The sequence below is a fragment of the Delphinapterus leucas genome, chromosome 11, assembly GCF_059928025.1.
Source record: "Delphinapterus leucas isolate spDelLeu-1000000601 "Yukka" chromosome 11, BTC_Dleu_Yukka2, whole genome shotgun sequence".
In the NCBI taxonomy this organism is placed as follows: Eukaryota; Metazoa; Chordata; class Mammalia; order Artiodactyla; family Monodontidae; genus Delphinapterus; species Delphinapterus leucas.
The window spans coordinates 93,717,711-93,732,141 of NC_143139.1; the positions used below are offsets into that span (position 1 = coordinate 93,717,711).

The 14,431-nt window shown below is 54.9% G+C and overlaps 1 protein-coding gene across 1 annotated transcript in view; it reads left to right on the forward strand.

Annotated features, from left to right (window-relative positions):
- The window catches only part of CACNA1I (calcium voltage-gated channel subunit alpha1 I), a 109,027-nt gene that overhangs the window by 45,607 nt on the left and 48,989 nt on the right, over window positions 1–14,431 (forward strand). Inside the window, exon 5 of the mRNA XM_022596536.2 lies at window positions 10,469–10,628. Within this exon, the coding sequence (XP_022452244.2) occupies window positions 10,469–10,628 (160 nt within the window). The remainder of the gene's footprint in view (window positions 1–10,468; window positions 10,629–14,431) is intronic.

The window sequence follows — 14,431 nt, forward strand, 5'->3', positions numbered from 1 at the left end:
GGAAGAAGCACTAGACTGCCAGTCAGGAGGCTGGGTTCTGGTTCCTCGCTGTGTGACCTTTCATAAGTTGCTATCCCTTTCTGGGCCTTGGCAAGATGGGGCTGGATTATCTCTGAAAGCGCCCCCTCCTGGCACCAGCGGACCCCAGGCCTCACGCAGCCTATACACCCCTCAGTCAGCTGCAGTGCCTCCCAAAGCCCATTGGCCAAGCCATCTAAATATGAAAAGTGCTTTTTTTCTCCAGTAAGAAACTAGGACAGTTACTGCTAAAGCCTGAGCCGGCTGAGTCTGAGCTGCTGGCCCACATCTGCACCCTGCCACTGCACACCCCTGCCCAGTCTGTGGAGGGGGTTGGGAGGGAGGCCTGGGGAGCTCAGGGGCAGCTGCTGGGGATGCTGATCCTCGCCTCGGCCCCTGCCCCCTTCCTGGAGCCCAGTCCAACTAACAACCCCTGGGTCAGCAGGAAGCCACCTCTGTGCAGGGGCCTCTGGGATGGGGCTGGGCTGGGCAGGGCCCAGGGACAGGGAGGCAGAGCTGACAGTGCTGTGGGTGAGGCTCCTGTCCGGCCCCAGCTGCAGGCAGGACTGGAGACTTTGTGCTGACAGGCCCCGGCTCTAGTTCTTTCACCTGCCTGTTGTGGGACGCTGGGCCTCTATTTCTCCAACGATAAGATGGGGTTAATAATAGCAATTTCCATATGGTTTTGTAAGGATGAAATGCCCTCAGGTGTGTAGAGAGCTTAGCACGGAGCCGTGTATGCAGTAAGTGGCCAACAGGTGCTACTATTATGAAGAAGGTGCTGGGAGCATTGGGGGTGGGAGGTGGGGGCGTCAGGACCTCTTTGCAGAGACTGGTTTTGGAAGATGCTCAACAAGGACACAGAGGGCTGGGGAGGGTGGTCCCTGCGGATGGAGTGGAATTGCATGTGCCAAGGTGGAGAGCAGGAGCTGTCCTGGGAACAGTGGGTCTGGGCAGAGGACTGCGTGTCATGGGGAGGTGGAAGGTGAGCATTCCACATCTTCTAGGGATTTCCTAATAATGATAAATGGCTAAAATTTATCAGATGCTTTACATGGGCTGTATCATTTCACCTTCATAACAGCCCTAGGATGTTGGTACCATTGTGATGCCCACTTTACAAATGGGGAAACTGAGTGAGAGAGAGGTTGAGTAACCTGCCCAAGGCCACACAGCTGACTAGAGCTTTTTGCTCCTTTTCACAACCTCCTTCCTTTCCTTTTAGTGTGTAGCCATCTCAGCTGCCCACTCCATCTGCAGGGCATCAGGAAAGACCCCTGCCCACATCCAAGGTCAAAGTAGAAAGGCCTCGTGGGCTGAAGTAATGCCCTCAAGGCCCCTTCTCTTCCCATCTACCCCCAAGTTTGGTGTGCCCCAGACCTCCGAACGCCTTTCACTGTCAGGGTGCAGAGTTCTTGTGGTGCCAGGCCCCAAGCAGCCCGAGGGGGATGAGTCAGGGCAGGAAGGAGGATGGCGCAATGGTTAGTGCAGAGCATGGTGTCTGAGTCACCCTGCCAGCATTCAAAGCTTGGTCCTGTGTTAATTAGCTGCAGGACCTGGGGGAAGATTCTTCTTTTGTTTTGGACCCCTGTCTGCACAAGGGGGATGGCACACAGCACCATCATGTGGGTTAATCTGCTGTGCCAGGTGTAGAACATGTGCCCTGTGAGCTGCCCCATCCCTGCCCTTTTCACAGAGGGAGGGTCCCAGTGTTGAGGCTACAGACTGCTGCATCCAGAGCAGTTAGACCAGGGCTTGTGCCTGGGATCTTGGCCAGTGGCTCCCTCTCGGACCTCAGTTTCTCCATCCATAAAATGGGGTCCCAGCCCTTCCTCGCTAGGCTGTGGGGCAGCAAAACATCCTTATGACATCTGCTCCTAGAAGGTGCCCAGTGAAGGTGCCAACACCGTACGTTGATCATGTGGGGGCCTCATACTCCGCATCTATTGGCAGTGGGGCTGGGGGACTTTGAAACAGAGCTTGCATGAGAATCTCAGCACTTCCACTCTGTACGTGTGTTTAATGGGACTTGGGGTGCAGGACCTTGGACTTCAGACTGTCTGTCCTTGGATCCCACAAGGGTCCCCCAGCTGCCCTGAGGAAGAAAGGTCTGGCAGCCCCCAAGGAAGGAAGGGAAGGGAGGAGGAAGGTGGGGAGAGAAGAGAGAAGAGGCAGTGGAGGGGCCCAATTTCCCCAGGGCTGCTGCCTTTCAGAAGAGGTGGGGGTGGGCGGGAGAGCATCTGGCCAGAACATCTGATGAGAACCTGGCTTGCGAACAGTAAAGAGCAGCCAGGACTGTGAGAGGAGAGATGCTTGGGGTGGGGGTGGGGTGAAGGTACCCCCACCCTCCCCACTGCCACCTCCTCCGCCGGGGTCAAGTTCTGTTCTACAAATCAGGAAGGAGTGATTCGTGGACAGGACACAAGATGAAGGGAGAGAGGCACTGTGTATGCATTCATTCATCCACTCATCCAATCATCCATTCACCCAAAGTAGCATCCACTAAGTGGTAGTGGGGTCATAGAGAAGACTCAGATGCAGCCCCGTCTCTGTAGGCAGACAGTCAAGCCAGGAGCTCTGGACCGGGGGACGTGTGCTCTAATGGAAGCATCAGGGCCGAGGGGAAGGGCCACCGACGACATACTTTGAGGAGGCTTCAGACAGGAGGGGGCACAGGACGTTTGAAGAATGAGTAAAAGGGCAGGAAGGTACCCAGTGGGGGGGTACCTTCAGTGGCACAGGACCAGGCCCACCCTCTAGGGGGTGAGCCCTGACAGCCTTGGGGAGGAAACCAAGGCCTCCCCTGAGGTGGAGGGTGCAGGGCTGCAGACTCCTTGCCTGGGGATTGTTTCTTATCTCAGGAGTGGGCGCTGAGGGCCCTCTTCAGCCCACAGGCCCCTCCCAGGCTGGGCTGGGGCCAGTAGCTGTGTCCTCGGCAGCCCAGCCATATGCTGCCTGGCCCGGCCTCCCGGTACCCACTGTGCCCCTGATTAGTTGGCACTGGCCATGGCAGGGGCAGCACACGGCCTCTCCCGGCTGCTCAGCGCCCTCCGCTGACCTGGCCAGACCAGGGAGAGAGGGGAGCCCCCAGGCCAAGCACAGCCTCGGCGCCCCTTGCCCCGGGCCTGGCAGAGCGGCCCCGCTAATGTGGGCTGACAGTTCCTGTCTGCAGAGAGCACCCCGGACCGCCAGGGGAGATGCCTGTCAGGAAGCACACCCCCGTCTTCCTCCTGGCCCCCTACTGCCACCAGGGCCCTCTGCCTCGCTGCTGCCCAGCTTTCCTTAGGGCGGAGGGTCTGGTCTGGGGGGTCCCCGGCGAGAAGGGGTGAAAAGGTTGAGCAGCTCCATCAGTTTGCCCACCTGTCATCCATCTCCCCCAGCTCCTGGCTTTAAATGCCACCTAGAGACCATTTCTACCCTGATGCCACCCACGTGACGCTCCAGGCCATACTTCTCTCTCCTGAACCCCGGACCCTGAGATCTTACGAAGCAACTTCACATGGGTGTACACCACGCACCCCAGACCCCACCCATCCCCGCAGACCCCCATCTTTACTGAGGGCTGCTCCGTGCCTCTAGTCTCAGGCCCCCAACCTCGGAGATGCCTGGGTTCCTCTCTACCGCCCGCATCCACATCCCACCCCTCGGCTCAACCTTCAAGAGGTCTCCTGAGCCCAGCCACGACCCCCTCCACTGCCATGTCAGGACCAGCCACTTGTGCATTATCAGGATGGCAGGTGAGCAATGGCTTGGCCGGGCCAGGCAGGGTGGAGAGGACAGGTGGGCAGAAGCCCTGGTCCCCACCCTGGAGAGTCACGGAGGAAGCCCAGCGTCTGGCCCAGGCAATCTCAGCAGGGAGGGCACCAGGCAGAGGCTGCATCTCTCCTGGGCGCCCCCTCAGTGCTCCCCATTTCTGTCCCAGGGGAAGGCAGGGGCTGCCCTCGGGAAGCAGCCACCATGTGGCCACTGTCACCCTCCTGGCCATGCAGCCCACAGGCCCGGTACCCTTTCCAGAGATGCGTCCTCATGTGCCAGGGTCACACAGGTGTGTTTGTAGACCATCTTGCAGGCTGGCGCCTCCTAACGGGCCTCCTTCCTCCTCTCTGGCCCACACCGTCCATTTTCTCCCCAGCAGCTGGGAGACCATGTCTCTCTTCTACCCACAACACTCAGAGTGAGTCGAAGCCAGAGTTTCTCATTCACCTGCAGGCGGCCCCGTTTCCCTCCCGTCTTTGCCCTGGCTGTTCCCTCTGCCTGGAGAGCTCTTCCCCCAGCTGTGCACACAGTTGCTCTATGCATCTTGCTGGCGTGGCCTTTCCTGGCCCCCATTTTATACCAGCCTGACCCCTGGCCCCAGCCTGGCCCTCCCCATCTCCTCCCCCATTCTACTTTTTGTGTTCGTAGCACTTACCACCCAACAAATGAGGAAATGTACTTACTTATTATGTTTGCTGTTTCTCTGTCTCTCCCTACCCCTACCTAGAATGTGTGCTTCACAAGGGCAGGGGATTTGGGGTGTGTGTGCGTGTGTGTGTGTGTGTGTGTATTTCTGTGTTTTAGGCCGTGCCGCGTGGTGTGCGGGATCCTAGTTCCAGGACCAGGGATGGAACCCTTGCCCCCGGCAGTGGAAGCTAGGAGTCTTAACCACTGGACTTCCAGGGAAGTCCCTTTTGTGTGTTTTTTTAAACTGATGTATCCTTAGAGCTTAAAACAGTGCCTGGCACGTAGTAGGCCCTCACTAAACATTTGTTGAAATGATCCATCCACTCAGCCATCACTCCTACATTCGTTCAAGCTGCCCTCCTCGGAGGGGCCGCTCTGTGCCAGGCCCTGGGCTGGGTTGGAGGATGCGGAACACCCCGGTGGGCCTTGCCCTCCTGGTTTCCGGCGGGGAGAGGAGGGCAGAACTGCGATGAAGGCCGACAGCGTAACAAGTGCTGTGACGGAGGGAGGACGGGGCTGTGGCAGCTCATTGCGGGAGCACGAGCTCAGCCTGGGGACCAGAAGAGGCAACCACGCAGCTGAGTTTTAAAAATGGAGGAGAGATGGACTTCTGGGCGACTTTGAGGGCCCGGCGGTGACCCAGAACCTGGGCTTTCCAGGGACTGGAAGTGGGTCAGTCTGGCTCCAGCGTGGACCCCGTCCTGCCGTGGGAAGTGCCCCCGGCATTGCAATAGCAAAGGAACCCCTGTGGCAGAGACGGGGGGGGCGGTGTGAGTGGGGGCAGAGTGTGTGCGGAGGTGGGGAGTCAGGGTGCCGGGCGCGTCTGCTGTCTGGCTGGAGCAGCAGGTTCAGGTGTGGTGTGGAGGGCGTGGGGGACGAGGCTTGGGAGATAGACTGGAGCCAGGTTGTGGGGGCCTGTGAAGGGGGGATGGGGGGCAGTTGGGATGAAGATTTACACTTTCCCCATGGGGGTGGCTGGGCTGCTGGAGGCTTCTAACTTTGGGGGCACCCCACTCTGAGGTGTCCTGGCCTTGGGGTGTTTCTGAGGCTGGACAGGAACCACCGTCCTCTTCTGTAGATGAGGCCTCTGGGCCCCAGAGAGGGCAAACTCTGTTTCAAGGACGCCCAGCCAGGACTGGGACCCACATGTCCTGTTGTGGGTTGATGCTCTGGGTGCTCATCAGGGTAGGGGCTACATTGAATGTTCTGAGGACTCCGGGGTCCTCTTTCCCTTCTTAACTAGGGAAGCAGGGCCCTCAACCATGCTCGTGGGTTGCCTGCAGCCTGCCCTCACCAAGGCACACCTGGTCCCCACCCCAGGCTGAAGGCCTCAAAAGTCACACTAAGAGAGCAGAACCAGGTAAGCTCATCCTGAGAGAGGAGAAAGGAGAGCCATGGGGGAATTAGATGCAGGAAGCCTTCCTAAGTATCTGGGAGTCAGAATCAGAGAAGACTGCCTGGAGGAGGAGGCTTTGGCTGGGGGGCGGTTTGGAGGGAGACAAGCAGGAAGGATGGCCCGAGGCAGATGGTGATGGGTCTTAAAGGCAGTCTCTCTCTGTCTCTCTTTCTCTCCATCTCTGTTCTGTCTACAGTTCTCTCTCTGTTTCACTTTCTGTCTGTCTCTCTCTCTCTCCTGTACACAGTGCCAGGGGAAATGAGGGCAGAGTGGAACCATCGGATTTGCCTTAGCTAATTACTTACTTGACCGTGGGCATAAAAGGAGGATTAGCTGGGCTCTCACGGGGTCCTCCCTGGCTCCCTAATCGCGTAGCCCCTGTTTCCTGGCACGGAAGTGATGAACTCGTTCTGAGCCCCTAATTAGCTAATTATGTGGTGGCTCTGTGGCCCTGGGACTCCCTGGGCCCCAGGGGGGCTGTGAAGTGAGCTGCGGCCCAGCTCAGCAGAGGGTGGCAGGAGGGGAGGAGGGACCAGGCTGCCATTCAGGGAAGCCAGCCTGGCAGGTTCTCAGGAGCATTTCAGAATTTCAATGTCCTGGAGAACTGAGAAATGTAATTAACTGAGCAACACAGGCTGGGCCCGGGGGAGTAGACATGGAGAAGAGGGGCTGGGATGGTGCGGAGCTGCCTCCTGCAGGCCTTTCTGATCTCACCCCTTCTCACAGCTGCCACCTGGCCCTCCGTGCTTGCCTCCTGCCTCTGTCCTGTCCTCTGTCCTGTCCTCCAGGATTACTCCTTCCCCTTTAAAGCCCAGAGCTGACCAAGCGCTCGCCCTGTTTAGAAATCTGCCCATGGACCACCCTGACCAGCCACCTAACAGAGAGCCCCGCCCTCCTTAGACCCCCAAGCACAGTCTGGATGCCCTCTCTGAATGGTCACCCCTCTGCAACTTTGCCACAGCTCCGGCATCCTGCAGGGCCCAGCTCGAGTCAGCCCCTCCAGGAATGGGCCTGGAGCTGCCCTCACTGCCCAGGCATGGTCCGTTTCCCCAACACTGTGGTCCCCTGACCCCCTGCTGGTAGACTGCAAGCTCTACCAGCAGGGGTAAAAAATGAGGGCGTAAAAAAATGAGGATTTTGGTTTCCCCATGTGCCCAGCACTGTGCCTGGTATACAACAGTATTTATAAGTGTTTGATGAATGAATGAATGATGGGGCATCAGAAAGGCCTGCAACTGAATTAACATTTGGATGGATTGCAGGGTGCTTGCTCTGTTTTCTCGCTTCCCTCTTCTGCACACCCGCTGGCTACCCTGCAGTGGCGGGGGGCAGACGTGGCGAGGTGGGGTATTGAGCCTTCACTCACCCTGGCTTGCTCTCAATTGGAGAGCAGGAGCTTACAAAGGAGCCCCACTGCCTTTCCCAAGAGGAGGCTGACCTAGTTTTGTGGGGAGGGAGGATGGGGGTGGGCATTAATTATTGATTGGAAATCACTCCATACAGAGCTTGTGATGCAAATCCCAAATAACTACCCTCATGAATAACCACCTCAGGGGCTTCCCTGGTGGCGCAGTGGTTGAGAGTCCTCCTGCCGATGCGGGGAACGCGGGTTCGTGCCCCGGTCCGGGAAGATCCCACATGCCGTGGAGCGGCTGGGCCCGTGAACCATGGCCGCTGAGCCTGCGCGTCTGGAGCCTGTGCTCCGCGACGGGAGAGGCCCGCGTACCGCAAAAAAAAAAAACCCCCAAAAACAAAAAAAAACACTACCTCAGCCATCACCCCTGGAATAAATAAAAATCTGGACAGGGCCACTGTTCTCCTTGTGGCCATCCTTCCATCCTCCCCTCTCCAATATTCCACTCCCTCCCTATGACTTAGCACATCATTCATTCACAAGCAGTCATTCAATAAATATTGGCTGAGCCTCTGCTCTGGGCCAGGACCTGCTGGGTTCCAAGAACACTGAGGTGACATAGACACAGGCCCTGCCCCCAGGAGGTTAGAGCCAAGTGGAAGAGACAGGAGGGTAAACAGATGACTACACACTAGGGTTAGAAGAAGATTGGATGTTGGTGTAAATGGTGCCTCCAAGGTTGTGCAACCTGCACAACAACTGTACATCCTAGGCTGGGTCAGAGGTGCTGAGGTTGCCCAGAACAGAAGAGAGGGAGACGGGGTAGAAAGGGTATGGGAAGTCTTCACAGAGAGAAAGCAGATCCTTAACTGAGCTGTGGTGGCTGAATAGAGGTTTGCCAGGCACAAGAGAGACAGAAGAGTGTTCTAGAAAGAGGCAGCAGCATGAATAAAAAAGCATGGAGGTGTGAAATCCCATGGTAGCTTTATGGAACTTTAAATAATTTGATATTGCTAGACATAGGATGCACACTGGGGACGGAGGGAGGCGGAGAGGAAGATGAGGCTACAGAGGTAGGCAGGGTTCACAGGAATCACAGGATCTTGGGGGGGGGGTGTGCGCTCAAGGGTGACCCAGCAGCTCTTGACACTCTTTGGGGCCACAGACACTTGCGTGGACCTTCTTCCCAGAAAAATTCATGGCATCATACTTGCATACTTTACAGCAATTCCATAAGGTTCATGGACCTTCCGTAGTCCTTCCACAGACCTCCCCCAACCTGCCAGGGGTCCACAAACCACAGCTTCTGTAACTGATAAGAATGCCAGCACTTTTCATACATAGTGATGACATGCCCAGATTTGTGTTGTAGATTGTGTTATCAGGAATCACTCCCTCTCTGTCCTGGGCTCTGCCTTCCTTGGGCTGGCTTCAACCCCAGGCAGGCATTATTCCCGGGAGGCAAATGGCCCCAGCAGCTCCAGGCTTAACTCCTCCCAGCTTGTAACCTCTGCAGAAAGAGAGCATCTCTTTTCCTGTAGTTCCAGCGGAAGTCTCAGTGCAGACTCTCATTGGTCCTGGATGGAGTCACGTGCCCATCCCGGACCAATCATTGAGGCTAGAGGAACAGGCTATGCTGATTGGCCAGGCCTAGGTCATGTGATCTCCATGTCAGCCCACCCAAACCACAGGACTGGAATGGGGGAATTGATGCTGTTTTCATAGGACTGGGAAAGGGAGCTGGGCAAAACTACAGAGGTGACCCACCCGTCTGGGGCGTGCATTCCTGCGGATTCTCCAGTGACTGGGTTGGCTGGGTCTTCCTGAGGAGTCAGGAGGGAGTGGGTGACATGTAGACAGTTACTGAAGCTGCACAGATGATGTCGCCCAGACTTGGGAGAGCTGGGTCCTTTCCACAGCCCGCGGGGAGAGAGAGGGCATGGAGGGTGCAGATGGGTCAGCCCAGGCCAGGAGGGGCAGAAGGGAAGGATGGGGAGACAGACGTGAAGGGTGGTAAGTGTGTGGAGCAGTGCCGGAAGCTGAGCATCTTCACTTCCTCTGGGGGGCGGGAGCCCCGGAGTTTGCTGGGAGTTGGGTGTGGGCCCTGAGCTGGGGAATCTTCGTAGAGCGGTTGCTGTCTTCTTGGGCCCGTCTGCTGAGGGGCCTTATCCTCCAAGAGGGGAAGGGACTGGTTCAGGTCCCACAGGTCCCAGAGGCTAGCAGGTGAGGATTTGAACCCGAATCTCTCTAAATCTCTCTCTAAATCTCTCTAAAGCTCTCTAAAGCTCTATGTGCTTTCCACAGGCTTTGCCTACCTGAGGCATTTCAGGATGTCAGACCTCCCCAGGAGCACACGTTCTGCCCCCCTTCCCATGCCTGCCTGAAGCCCGCTTCAGGTCACCCCCTCGCCCTCCCTGGGGATGTCTGTCTCCACTCCCATTTCCCCACCTTCTGTTTTGCCTCTGCCTTGGGTTGTTCATTACAGCTATTTCTTAGGAAAGGAAAAGTCCTCTTCCTCTGGCATCAGGCCAGGTCTGAGTCCCTCGGCTGGCCAGGGTTCTTCTGTAGGTGACTCTGAGAGGTCTGCCTGGTTCCATCATGCAGTGGGCGGGTCAGCAGGGTGGTTTTGGCTGGTACTGATGTGTCCTGGCAAGGTCGGGGAACCACTGACTGCCCCGGAGATGAAGGGCACTTATTAGGCTCCTACTGTGCCCATTCTGGGTGGGTGCTGGGCATAGGGAGATGAGCTGGCCTCAGTCCTAGGCCTCCGGGTACTTGGGGGTTGTGGAAAGAGTGCTAACTTGGTGTCAGGACACCTGGTTTAAATCCAGACCCTGCTGCTTCCTATCTGTGTGACCTTGGGCGAGTAGCTTCAGTTCTAGGAACCTCCAGTTGCCTCTTCTATAAAATAGGGATAATATTACCACCCTCACGAAGGAGATCATATTTGTGCATTACCCAGAAAGGCGATGGCACATAAAAGGTGCTCCATAAACGCCTACCTATTCACCCAGAATCTAGTGTAAGTGTCGTGGGGCCCAGAGCCATTTCCATGGCCTCTGGGAGGAGGGGCAGGTACCAAGGAGGAAGTCTGTCTGGTGGCCACTGAGCAGGCTGAGGACAGTAAGGAGCCCCTGCCCACATGTCCCACCTCTCCTTTCACTGCCCCTTCTCTGTTCCTCTAACCCTGCTCTCCCTCTGTCCTCTCTGGGACCTCTGCCCCTGTCTGCCCATCCCTCCACCCTTCCCTCTCTCAGGTATGCGGATCCTGGTGAACCTGCTCCTGGACACGCTGCCCATGCTGGGGAATGTCCTCCTGCTCTGCTTCTTTGTCTTCTTCATCTTTGGCATCATCGGCGTGCAGCTCTGGGCGGGCCTGCTGCGCAACCGCTGCTTCCTGGAGGAGAACTTCACAGTGTGAGTGCCGTCCCACCCCCACCCTGTACCCGCCTGCCCCGGGCTCCTGGCCAGCTTTAGCTGGGGGATCAGTGGCGCTGAATGTTTCAGGGCTAGGAAGGTCTCCACATTGAGACCTGGTCCCGATCCTTATTTCCAGTGGTGCAGGGAGATTAAGGGATGTGCCCAGGTGAGTTGGTGGTAGGTCTCTCATGAATGGCTGGACACCAGAATGAGCACAGAAGTCCTCTGGGCTCTCAAAATTGGTATCAAAAAGTCCCAGTCCAAGATAGGCCCTTAGATGCTAATTCAGTACCTAGTGACTCTTACTTAACACATAGTTTTAACTTACTTGGGAATTGGGACCAAAAGAGTGGAAGCAGCAAACGAGAAGGAGGTTGGGTAAGAGGAAAAAGGGCAGTTAAGATCCAAGCAGAAGTGAGGACAACAAGGAATAAAGAGACAGAAAACCTTCAAAGCAGACATGGAAACTGGCTTTCTAATTACAGCACAGACGTTCCTATCAGTGACTCTGAGTCATCAGGGAAAGGTCAGCTCGCATTCGGCCCACTTGTGTCTAAAAGCAGTGGGGTGAGCAACTCCTCAGAGAGATGATTGTCCAAAGCTATGTAAACAGAAATCAAGCTTTCGCTCTTGGAGGAGTTGCGTTGAGTTATCTGAGAAATGTGACATCTGCAGAATCTCAGCGACGAGGGATAAGCAGTGTCTCTGAGTGTACATACATGCCCATATGTATTTGGACATGGCTATACTTTCATTTTGTTTCACTAATATGCGTTAGTGCACTCCTGCTGTGTGCCAGGCCCCAGGGAGACTGAAGTAAAAAAGCATTTTCATTCATCCTGTCACTCGACAAACTCATCCAAGTGGCAGCTCTTGCCCAGCCCGTGCTCGGGCCGAGGACACAGCAGAAGGTGGAGTTCCTGCCCCTGGGGAGCGAGGACTGCAGGAGGGACAGTTCTTGTCCCTGGGGACACTGCACAGGCGTGGGCTGGGCCTCCCTCTTGGCCTGACTGTTGGTTGTGGGGATGGAGCTAAGCTGGAGAGCCAGGGGGAAGCCTGGGGAAGGGACTGACCCGCCTATCACTGTGGGGGAACAGTAGGGTACCTGGGTAGATCAGGGACGGGGCACCCTTGTGGGTAAGAGCCCTGTGGGGGGCAGGGGTGCCCTCACTGTGTCAGTCATTTGGAAGAGGTAGCCCCTGAGTCAGGGCCTGGGGCAGCAGGAGAGGAGGACCCTGCTTCTCCTGGTCTGGCCTTCAAAGATGGGGACGGGTAGGTATGAGCTCTCAGCTTTGGGTTCAGGTCTCATCCAGGCCCCTCCGTGCCATATGGATCTTTCTCTAGGTCATTCCAACATGGCCCCCTTCTCATTATCCCAGCTCAGCCCCGATGTCACCTCGTCCTGGAGGCCTTCCCTCACCACCCCCCTCCCCCAGACCCTCTATTGTCTTATCCTGCTTGATTTTCTTGGCACTATCTCTGTCTGAAATTATGTCACTTGTGAGTTTATTTTCTTGGTTGTTGGGTATCTCTAGACCAGTTTATTTACTTGGTTAGCAAGGATGACGCGCTTCTGTGTGACAGGGGCCGTGGAGGTGATGCTTGACTTTTGATCCCTTGTGGAGGCCAGGAAACGGAGGCTGAGAGAGGAGAATCTTGCTCCAGGGCACCCAGCTTGGCAAAGTGAGAGATAGAATTAGAACCTGGGTTCCCCTGACTCTAAAGCCTGCTGTGACTGCTCCCCAGGGAGTGTGCGCGAAGCATCCCTCCAGGCACATGAGCCCCTCAGGAGACCCCAGATGGTCATTTGGAGTGTTCTTGATGAGCACAGAATCAGGACGATGTCACGCAGCTAGGAAGTGGCAGGGCCCGGAACCTGAGTCCTGGTCTTGTGTCCTCTGCAAAGCATCTGGTCCCTTCTTGCCGATTCTGTGTAGGCGTTAATGCACACACACGACTGTTTACACCCCAGACAGGTTTTAAAAATGAGAATGGCTCTGGCAGCGTGTCTTGAGTGTGTTTTTCATCAGTGTTTCTTATTCCACGAATGAATAAGAAGCTGGCGAGCCAGCTTCTGTTGATGGACCTTGCGAGGTTTCCAAGTTTTTGCTCTTACATAGAAGCCTGCAGGGAGCATCGTGTATGCTTGCAATCTTTGTGATCAATGGCTAGACTCATAATGTCTAGTCAAAATGTAAGGCATTCCTCAGAGATATCGCGGGTTTGGCTCCAGACCACCACGATAAAGCGAGTCATAGACTTTCTTGGTTTCTCAGTGCATATTATGTTTACACGATACTGTAGTCTATCGATTGTGCAATAATATTAAAAAGAGAGCATACCCCAATTAAAAAGTACTTTATTACCAAAAAAGGCTAGCCGTCATCTGAGCCTTCAGTGAGTTGTAATAGTAACAACAAAGATCACTGATCACAGATCACCACGACAAATATAATAATAAAAGTTTGAAATATTACAAGAATAATCAAAACGTGACAGACACACAAAGTGAGCAAATGCCGTTGGAACAATGGCGCCGACAGACGTGCTCAATACAGGGTTGCCACCAACCTTCAATTTGTAAGAAGTGCAATAAAGAAAAGCTCAAAAAAACCGAGGTATGCTCCTGTGTCCATTTTTTTTAAATACTTGTTTTGGTTAAGGTATAGATTACACTCAGTAGCAGGCACAGCTATTAAGTGCTCAGTGAGGTTTTAACCTGGGTTGCACATCACTGTAAATCTACCCTGAGAAACTCACTGTCCCCAGCAAGGCTCCCTCCTGCCCTTTCCCAGTCACCTTCCCCCTCACCCCAAAGTAGCAGCTGTTCTGATCTCTATCACCATAGATTCCCTTTGCCTGTTTCTGAGGTTTCTTTAGATGGAATCATATAGGCCGTTACCTTTTGTGTCTTCATCTTTGTCTCAGTGTCTGTGAGGTTCATCCAAGTTGTTGCTTGTGTATTTCCTTTTTCATCCTTTTAAAAAAAATCATCTCTAGATTACTTATTTTTTTAAAAAAAATATTTATTTATTTAGGCTGTGCCAGGTCTTAGTTGTGGCATGGGGGATCTTTGTTGTGGCATGCAGACTCTTAGTTGCAGCATGCATGCAGGATCTAGTTCCTTGACCAGGGGTCAAACCCGGCCCCATGCTTTGGGAGTGTGGAGTCTTACCCACTGGACCACCAGAGAAGTCCCTCCTTCTTTTTCACTGCTGTGAGGATTCTGCTGAGTGAATATACCACTATGTGTTTTTCCATTCTCCTGTTGATCTGGGCAGTTTCTGGTTCTTTGGCTCTATGACTGACGAATACTCTTGTCCATGTCTTTGGGTGGATATTGCCATTCCTTCTCTTGGGTAAATTCTCAGGGGTGGAATTGCTGGGTTAAGGGAGTGCATATGTTTATTGGCTTTAGTAGATTTTTTTTTTTTTTTTTTGAGGTACGCGGGCCTCTCACTGTTGTGGCCTCTCCCGTTGCGGAGCACAGGCTCTGGACGCGCAGGCTCAGCGGCCATGGCTCACGGGCCCAGCCGCTCGGCGGCATGTGGGATCTTCTCGGACCGGGGCACGAACCCGTGTCCCCTGCATCGGCAGGCGGACTCTCAACCACTGCGCCACCAGGGAAGCCCAGGATCTAACTTTTTTATTTTCCACATGGATAGAAAATGTCTTAACACCATTTACTGACTAGTCCTTCCATTCCCCATGGACCTCAAAAGGTGTCTCTATAATATACTAAGTTCTCTTTTATACCTGGGTTTGTCCCTGTGCTCTGTGATGTTCCACAATTCTTTCTG